Source organism: Triplophysa dalaica, chromosome 1, assembly GCF_015846415.1.
Source record: "Triplophysa dalaica isolate WHDGS20190420 chromosome 1, ASM1584641v1, whole genome shotgun sequence".
In the NCBI taxonomy this organism is placed as follows: Eukaryota; Metazoa; Chordata; class Actinopteri; order Cypriniformes; family Nemacheilidae; genus Triplophysa; species Triplophysa dalaica.
In genome coordinates this window covers 16,714,636-16,724,759 of record NC_079542.1, presented here as the reverse complement: position 1 = coordinate 16,724,759, position 10,124 = coordinate 16,714,636, and the positions used below count along the sequence as shown (strand labels likewise).

At 38.3% G+C, this 10,124-nt stretch overlaps 1 protein-coding gene across 1 annotated transcript; it reads right to left on the bottom strand.

The window, feature by feature from the left end:
- Positions 1–582: 582 nt before the first annotated feature.
- On the bottom strand, positions 583–8,006 carry heatr3 (HEAT repeat containing 3). Its single transcript, XM_056758024.1, has 15 exons — positions 7,763–8,006; positions 7,288–7,460; positions 6,815–6,902; positions 6,205–6,308; positions 5,845–5,954; positions 5,618–5,758; positions 4,658–4,965; positions 3,158–3,248; positions 2,805–2,959; positions 2,481–2,563; positions 2,209–2,345; positions 2,024–2,112; positions 1,791–1,934; positions 1,192–1,368; positions 583–887 (listed from the first exon to the last, which is right to left on the bottom strand). The coding sequence occupies exons 1-15, from the start codon at positions 7,904–7,906 to the stop codon at positions 777–779; spliced, it is 2,055 nt and encodes a 684-aa protein (XP_056614002.1). The 5' UTR covers positions 7,907–8,006; the 3' UTR covers positions 583–776.
- Positions 8,007–10,124: the final 2,118 nt, after the last annotated feature.

Sequence of the window (10,124 nt, the reverse complement as noted above, 5' to 3'; positions counted from 1 at the left end):
CCTAATATGTTTCATCGTTTGTTCCCCCTTTAGTCGTTCAAATCTTTATATGACTCTTCTGTGAAAATATTTTAAGTAACGTTTCAGTGGTTTGATTCCATGAAGTGGAAATAAAGTAAAATAAACATCGAGAATTAAATACTTTACCGAAACATATAGGAGACGTTTAATATTTCCCTTTAGACAGCTTTATAGACATTTTGTGACCTTGCAAACATGTGTTAATCTATTGTTGTTGTGAGACATACAGTATCTCACAAAAGTGCATTGTTGTTTTTCCATGTGATGGATGCAGAGGACGGCATGCAACATAAAAGTGTGTATAAAAGTAACTCTTGGACAATGATCCGTCACCATTATTCAAATGAGAAGACTAGGACAGGTTTTACCAGAAAACCAGAGGCTGAAAAGGCGATCTCACTCTTGCAGCGACATTTTTTAAATTCCTTTACAGTTTAGTGAGATGGTCAGTTCAGTATACATAAATCAAAAACATATTTCACATTCTGGACAGGCTTGGGTAACAAAAAACCCAGCTGATTTGTCTCTTCAATCTTAAATAAAATGTAACATGACAAGACCTTTATGTTAATTTTTGCTTTAATTAAAGCACCAATATGGTTTTTTTACAAACATTAACGGCAAATTAATTTCATCAAACTTAAATTTCTTTGCTTTTCACACAAACACTCAACAATAAAATTTGAAGACATAAAAAGCTAAATAACAATAAGGTTTGCCGTTAACTGAGAATATGTACTGTTGATCTGTACTGCTCATTTTTTAAGGTTCTCTAGGTAACCGATGAATCGCTTGAGGTTGATCCTTATGTTGTCCAAAACACAAAGCTGATCCGGGCTGTAATTTCCTCTTCCTTCCTTTCGCAGCTGTAAAAGCACAAAAGGGCCAAACTGTGAAAAGGCTCCCATCCAAAGGCCGTGGAACATACTAGAATACAGACACCTAGCAATGAATGTCCCATAAATTGGCAGACTATGATGTAAGAAATGTAAAAATTTCCACAGTGTTACTTCTGAAATGACCCAACCACTTACCAGTTATATAGATTTAATATAAATGAAGTAATACACTTCAAAGAAAGGCTTTGTAAAGCATGTAAAATATTAAACATGGAGTATGTGTAATTGTGTTGCATATGTTTGATAATCCGTTATAGCCTTTCTGTCATACCCTGGCCCTGAATCCCGGCTGAAGGGCTTTTAGAGACGAGAGCAGGTTTATATGTTTTCCAGCTTTCTCTGCTTCATCTCCATCGGCAAACACATCAAAGAGGGCGTCCAGCGCCTCTCCGCACACCACCAGGTTAGGGTCCTTTGTTGCCACATTTAATAATGCATTTCCAATCAGCTGCAAATGAAGATTTTTACTAAGCTTTTACCATCACATATCCCTTATTTGAACATGTTTACAATGAACTGGAACAGCTTTGTTATTACCCAATGCTTGACCTTACTTGCTTTTATGTCTTAAACAAAACTTGTTAAACATTTAACAATTTAACAAAATAATCCCTATTGGAAATTAAACCCGTCAAGTTGCTTTCTTTCTTTCTTTCTTTCATTCTATCTATTCTTATTTAATTTTGAAAACATAAAGATCAAATGAACAGACTATAATTTCATCTATTCTCTTTATGCCAATACAAAACCCTGTTGTAAATTTAAAAGATTTATTGCGGTTGCATAATGAAGATGATACTGAACAGGTAATACTATAGAATATAGATGTTGATTGACATATGATCTGAATTCTATCACTATCAATATTACCTGTAGAGTGTCTGCAGTGTCTTTCTCTTTGGCAAGAGAGCTTCCTGTGATGCCGAGAACGGCCAGAGCATTAACTCTTACACTGACCAGCTCACACCTGCTAGCCGCCTCACAAAAACTCATTAGCTGGTGAGGAGTCATACACTGCACGAAAAGACACAAAGAGTAAAAAAATACAAGTTACAGCTTGAAACAATTATGTACTAAAAGATAAAACTGGTAAATGCTTTCACCTGAGGCATGTTTTTGGAAGCCAAGATTTGTAGCAGAGAGCGCAAAGCACTGGTCACAGCCTCCAGGAACTCCTCATCCTTTAATGCCTCTAGAAATGAAACCGCAAGAAATTACTCCACGAAGTAAGCTTGGCTAGTCATATTAATGGCTTGACAGATTTGGTATAAAATCCACTGGCACCGACCTGATGAGCTGAAGACCAATGAAGAGAGGTGCTGAGTGACAGCCTGGAGCCCTGAAGCACCACCAAGAGAATCTGTGTCCATAGAGTCAAGAATATTATGGAGACATGTAAGAGCCCGACATTGCACCCGGTGCATTCTGGGAGAAACAAAACAAGCGTGTAAGATGTGGGTTTTCATAGTTTATTACCACGCAACGACCACCTGTAAAAATAAATATGGATGATGATGTGCTCAATACAAGAAACAATATAGAATCTGTGGACCAAATTACTTTTTCAAAAGGCATTTCCATGAAGGGTACTTGCTACAGATCTCAAGTGCAGCGGGGCTTGGGAACTCTGCCTTCTTTAAAACCTAAAACGCATAAAGTAAATCAAATTAGCACAGTTGACAAAAGCAATATGCTACAGAAACTCTTCATCTGTCAACCTCATAATTACCAAAGCTCTTTAACACAATTGAAACAAAATGCAGTGCAATGCAGCATGTTGCAACATGTTCCAACGTATGCGCTCAAAAAAAAAAAATATCCCCATAAAATCAGACTCCTGCTGTTGTAGTTTTTGTTTACTTTGTAATAACACATTTGTGTTACCTGTTGAGGTATGCTGTGGTTGAGCAGGGTCGTGTGTAGTTCGGCCGACAGGCAAAGAGGAGAGAAGAGGGAGGAGTTAGTATCTGTCATTCCATCTGCACACATCTCACTCTCATCACTGCTGGACATCTCTTCCCACTCATCGTCTGACGGCTCTACACACACAACAAAAACTCACTGAAAATGAACATGTTAGAAAACATCAATATTGTCAATCAAGATGTTGAAATCCTTTGAGAGAAGTAATTTCCCTTGAATAACCCATCACGTTACTCTGTTTGGTCTTCTGCAGAAGGGCGTAATATTGATGTTGCACCCTCAAGCATCTGCTTGCCTTTTATACACACACTCACCATCAGAGCAGCACATGTTGACAACGATTTCCAGGGACGTCTGCTGTGCTGACAGAAGTGAACTGGCCTCCTGTAACTCCAGTCTGTCTCTCTTAAAAACATACATACCACAAAAGTAATTTACATTTGATGAATATAAGAGATGGAGAGATCTTCATGAGGCAGCTTGAAATTTTTTAGTGAAGCAGTAGTGAAAATTCTCCCTTCTTTAACTCCCCCTCAGGTTGTTCCAAATCTGTGTAGTAGGAAAAAATACAATGGTAGTCCAAAAGAACGTGCCCCAGAACGGTTTGCTTTCCTACATTCTTCGAAATATCTTCTTTTTGTGTTCAAAGGAAAACGAAACCTACTATGGTAGTCAATGGTGGCCAAGAACTGTTTGGTTTCAAGCATTCGATAAATATCTTTCTCTGTGTTAATCAGAACAAATAAATACATTCCTACTTGGAACAAGTCAAGGGTGAGTAAATGATCACAGAATTATTATTTCTGGGTGAACTATCCCTTTAAGAATGAAAAAAATGCAAAACATGTTTTGCTTCTTTTCAGACCTTTACATTTGGCATCAATATCAATTTTAAGCAATACACACACAGTTTGCTAAAAGTAAAAACAGAACCCCAAATATTTTGCTGTTGTTTTATCTGAAACAAATATAAATACCAGGTGTAAAGAGGATCACAAATGAACGAAGCACATGCATCAAAGCACACCATGCATATCCTGATATGTAAAGCCCCAGGATGCCCTCTGGAGTTAACCAGCAGGAGCTCAGCGAGGTTACGGCAGCCCTACATACTCCTACATCAAAGGGATGTGTCATTCTGCGTTAATAGACAGCAGAAATAATATGCCTCTTAGGGACAGATGTGCCATCACATGGTAAAGATGGTTTGAGGGTAAAAAGAGAGAACGGAGAAAGTGCAGCATGGTGAGTCATGTAACATTTACCCAGAGGGTAAGACAGAGCCATCATGTACTCGTATATAGTAAAGACAGACTGTCAGAGGGCACTGCTGACCTCTGTATAAACTTTGACTTCTTAACTTACTAGTGTGCAAACTAGGGCTTTCATTACATTTATTATACAAGTTATGTTATGCTTTTAGTAGTTCATGCTAATCATCTTTATTTTCAAATTTGCATCAAAATATGTATATATTTTACAAAAAGCATTGAATTTAAATAGGCGGGTTTGAGTTGATACCGAGCTGTTATATATTCACTTCATCAAAATGACATACGCCCTTATTATGTATACAAAAATGATCTTTCTTTTCTCACACTGATAATAAAGAGGGTATCTGACTGATGTTATTGAAAACGGTCTGATTTTTGTAATTATGAGATGGCAGTAAAAGCAAATAGTTCAATTGAATTCTGTTAAATTTACAAATCTAAGACAGTATCATGTTAACTTTGGCAGCCCTAGTGCAAATATTTTCTTTAAGGTGCCAACTTAACATCTTACAAAGACAAGCAATACAAGCTATAACTTACAGGCAGCAAATCTGAAATATCATTATTTTTCTTGGCTTTCCTGCCATTCGCCTTTCCTCCATTAATCTTTCCATCCTCCTCCATCATCTCTGCTTCGGCCATGTGCCCTGCAGCCTGTTCGTCTGTGTGATTCGACTCTGTGGCAGAAGTATTGTCTTTAGACAGACGGGCAGATTCAGCACGCCACAGATCTGGGATCAGCTCTCCAGCGTCCAAACTGAGGCTGTGTGACAGAGTGGCCACCAGTGCGCTGACTGTCTGAGACTGCTGGGCTGAAGACAGACTGTTCTTCAGATTCCATAAAGAGCCTTAGAAATAAATAAACAATTATTATCTATATGAAACATCCATAAGGCTCAGCCGCTCACAAAGCTCACCTACAACATTTATTAGTCACACTGATTGATAGCTTTCAATAAATACCTCTTAACAAAATACTAACTGGGATTGTCCATGTAAGTTTTCTTTTAGTCCATGTGTTTTACCAAAACCTTTTCATTTTTAAGATGATATGTAAAGCAAACACAAAGTGAGTTGCACGCATTTAGTCATTTATAAAACGCATGAGGCATCTTATATTAGGTTCCACAAATAAACCTACGTATGAGGCCATATAGACCTGAAAATATGCATCAACATAGCCAATTTACATAAAATAGTACATTTATATTATATTTTAAACTATTCAAGATTTGGAGAAGGTCATTCATGCTTTTATTACCTCACATTTAGACTACTGTAATTCGCTGCACACAGTACAATTGCTTTGGAACCTGATGTTTCGAATATGGTAAGAAGCGTTACATTTCCGTCACACGCTTGCAGTATTCGACCAATCACTACGCACTCTTAAATTTTATTTTATTTGACATTGTACAGCACTTTGGATAGCTCTGCAATGTTGAAATGTGCTATATAAAAAACTTTACTCACTTATATTCATTGTTGTGTGTTACTTACCTGCAGCAAGTGTGCGCAGTAGAGTGTGTTCCATACTGATTTGTTTGGAGGACAAAATATTGTCCAAGACACCAAACAATGCTGAGTTCACACCACACACAAGGTCTGAGTTCTCCTCTGACACAGTATGCAAGCAGTGAGCTAGACAAATAACACACATACAATAAAAGCATTAGAATGTATAGAAATCACTGTGCGTCTCTGTGTCTATTCGAGAGGATATATACCTGCTGACAGCGCCAGCTCCATATTCTGATGATGCCTTTCCAGACAATGTAGAAGAGCATCTACAAGTCCAGCTTTGTTAAACACGGACACTGCTGTGCTACTGTTCTCACTACCCACACACAGCAAACCAGAAAATACACAAAGATCCATTGTTAGAATATCGAAGACAATTTTGTTTGGGTAAAAAAACTATTTACAATCGTTTTGTCCATTTTCGGTATGCCCGACACCAAAATGCTCACAGAGTAGTCATGAAAAAACCTGCCCTCCTCCGATCTGATGCGTTTGAGGCACTAATCACACAGCTGTTAATACCAGGTGTAAACGTGATCCTGGTGTCTGGTTGAGCTCAATCTTACCAGAGGTTCCAAAGTAAATTCACAGCCTCGTTGGCAACATTCTCCACCGTGTGCTTCTGTCCTCTCTTAGCAGGAGGAGGGTTTACATCAAACCCAGCACAGCACTGTTGTCCACAAATAAACAAACAAAAACAGACTGGTAAGAGGGTGAATTTTACTGACATTGACTGAAATTTGTCAAGTAATCAAACAATCCCTATACACTTGTAAATTATAGGATAACGGCTAATGAATTAATAGCAATAATACATACTAATACAAGCACATCTGTGATTTTTTTCTGCAAACACAAAAAAAAGATATTTCAAAAAATGTTAGAACCAAAAACAATTGGTCCCCATTGACTTCTATTGTATGGGGAAAAAAACCAATAAAAGTCAATGGTGACCAACAATTTTCTGTTACATTTTTTTTTATATCCTTTATGCATTCTACAGAAAAAAAGTCATACAGGTTTAAAAAAGCAAAAGGCCATGAAAATAATGACCGAATTTTCATCTTGAAGGTGAACTATCACTTCAAAGAAATAAAGATTTCTTATGGTAAGATGGTCATCATTGTTTATAATAAGATATTAGGTGTTCATGCTGTATAAATAAAAACGTCATACCTCCCTCATGAGGGCGATGAGAGGCGTCAGCACGTCCTGTCTGACCATGTTTTCACACACTTCAGGGCCTCCGCATGCGCTCAGATTCCTGTACACGTGTACACAAGGTATTAATGAACAACTGAGATCACATCAGTCTCATTTAAACCAGTGCAAAAGGTAATACACCAAAGCACAATTTAACATGCATGCGTGCATTCATTTGGCTGACACTTTAATCCAAAGCGATCTCATCAGCACGTTTCCTGGGACTAGAACCCATCACCCATCTCACAAAGTAATCTCGAGCAAACGTCAGACACTCTAATTTTACACTTTAGGTGCACATTCCAATTTTACTGACACCACCTGTGCCTGCGTATGAGAAAAGTGCAGTTAAGATCCATGGGCTGGACGTGAACGCATTCCTCTATGGTGTGTCTGTGTTTTTTGTGTTAAACTCAGGTTGTGCATATGTTAGTGACTGTTAGTACCTGAGTGCTCCAGCAGCTGTTTCTCTGACGGCCAGGCTGTGATCCAGCAGTAAGGGTCCGATCTTTCTAACAGCATCTCTCTGCAGGAATCCTGGGATGATCTGACTCTGCTGTACAACACGAGAGATACTCGCGCAGGCATACTCGCGCAGATCTGCTGACGGACTCTCCAACTAAACACACGGAGAAAAACAAACCATAGTTTATAAACACTCTATATTAATGTGAGAATAAAGAGTGTCTGGTTCAGAAATAAATAAATGGAGAAACTTTTTCCACTTTTCTGACAGAAATTCGCGTGCGAAGCAGTTTTGCTGACCAGCTTCTATTCAACACGCCATTTAAAGAGCTGGTGCTGTCATTACACACGCCGTATTTATTTATTCAACCAATACTAGAGATTCTGCTTTATAAACGTAATATACTGCCGAACAGCAAAGCTGTCACGGAGTCAGTTAAACTCATATCAGCTTACTTTATCGAGAAATTCCGCGGCAGGAGAGCCTTCTTCATCATCTTCTATTTCGTCAACAGACTGTTTAGCTGAATTTACCGCAATTCCATCGGGTGAAAACTGCGGACGTTTGAATTTGGTGTTCTTCGTCTTTCCCATTTGCATGTGTTTTATGTGCTGCGTTTACTCTTTAAATATTATATCAGTTACGATGGAATAACGCAGCAAAGCCAACAACGCGCACGACCATGTGGATAGCTGAGCCTACCGTACAGAGTGAAAGATTGTCGCAAAAGTGTCGAAAAACAAACGTGAGCTCCATCTAGTGGGTCAGAAAAGGAATGCAGCTGAAAGTGGGTGTGAAGCAAAGGGAGGATGGGCAAATCGTATTGTTTGGCAGGGCAAATATGGTCATATGTTTTCTCGATCTAAGATCTAATCCCTCAACGATATATAAATCAAAAGCAAGCTCATTTGATCATGTTACAGACAAAGTCCTTCAGGAGAGTCCATGTCTAATCTTTAACAGTGTTGAAGTATGTAAATTCTACCCATTGCTGTCTATAATCTGTCTGATCTTCTGCATTCCCTTTTATGAATCTGTAAATGAAAAAGGATTTATTTCATGCTTTTTCATTCCCTGTGTGCCCCAGCATTCAACACACAAAACTAAACTGTCTGCAGTTTACATTGTTCTATGATTTCAAAATTATTTTTAATTTATTTGAAGTGGCGTCCTTACTTTCTTTCTTCCTTTCTTCCTTTCTTCCTTCCTTCCTTTCTTTCTTTCTTTCTTTCTTCTTTCTTTCTTTCTTTCTTTCTTCCTTTCTTCCTTCCTTCCTTCTTTCTTTCTTTCTTTCTTTCTTCCTTTCTTCCTTCCTTCCTTCCTTCCTTCCTTTCTTTCTTTCTTTCTTTCTTTCTTCTTTCTTTCTTTCTTTCTTTCTTTCTTTCTTCCTTTCTTGCTTTCTGTCTTTCTTTCTTTCTTTCTCAATGAAGTAAGTTTTGGCTGCACCACATGTTTGACCTCTCCTAACTCTGTGTAGTGTGTCCATGAAATCTGTAGAAACGGGGTCTTCCTTTCCAGATCCCCTACTGCTAGTCAGCGCGTGGCCACTCACCCCAGCAACTGTCCTGAGAGAGAGCTTAAGAAAAGTTCAGAGCCAATACTTCATTACAAATCAGCATGTTTCAAAATCGCATACAGCTTGAAGTTCAGGATTTCAACATTATGAAGCATATAAAATAAAAAAATCTTAACACACATGTCTCTCTCTCTCTCTCTCTCTCTCTCTGTCTCTATCTCTCTCTCTCTCTCTCTCTCTCGGTCTGCAATACACATTGAAAAACTGGATTAGCCTATTAAAGTGTATAAAGGTTGATTCCTAATCCAGCAGGTTTTCTCTGGCATAGCATCTGGTGTTCTTTCACTGAGATAACAGCTCTTTATCTATAAAGGACTGAGGAGCTCATAAACTCATTTATCTGACGCACATACACATTCTAAAGTTTGATATGCTCTAAATGCAGTCTTTATGATTTAACAGAGGTTAAAGTTGAAATTTTGATCATATTATATGCTGTGTACACACAGCACCATCACACACCCATGTGTGTGTCTTTTGAGGGAACATTATAGGGGTCAATACTTTACAGTACTCCCTCTTACCTCTAGATGGAAATGTTGCTCTACGTTACTCTGCCAAAATCCCTCCACAGCGATTTCACACTTTTTCAGATTTTGTGGACAAACAGTGCAGCACTATGATGAAATACATCTGCTTGGTGAAATATACATAAGCTCCTGAGCCAAAGAAGAGCTGTGCTGCAGTAAGAGGCTCTTCTGGCGGATGGGCATTGGCCATTTGGCCGTTTAGAGGTGAATGATCTACAACCCTAATTTTTCATCTCAGTTAAACAAATAGGCCAGACATTCCGCTAGCATCTGCGATCAGTCTTATCTGCTTTACCATTGCTTTAAGTTTTTAGGTCTTTCTTTTTTCAATAGGTTGCACAATTTAATAAATGGCTCTTCATTTCAGAAAGTAAATGGCATTGGCCATTATAATTTGTTGCAGAAGATATTTTTGGTGTGTTATTGTCTAACCCCCCCCCACACACAGTGGAAACACTGAGCACAAGACGACAGAACATATTTCTGCTTTTTTAAACGGATGTTCACAATCTCACAGAGCAAAATGAAAACACGAACCCTGCAAATGATTCAACACAAAACTCCTTGACTTCATGTGATTTCTTCTTTTGTAGTGGTCTCTCTTGTGGTCTAAGTCCATTTTAACAGATTTCAGACTGCTTAAGTAGTTTAACTGATTATATCAAACCACACTTTCCTATTTCACTAAACCAGAGAATTCCCTTTTTATAG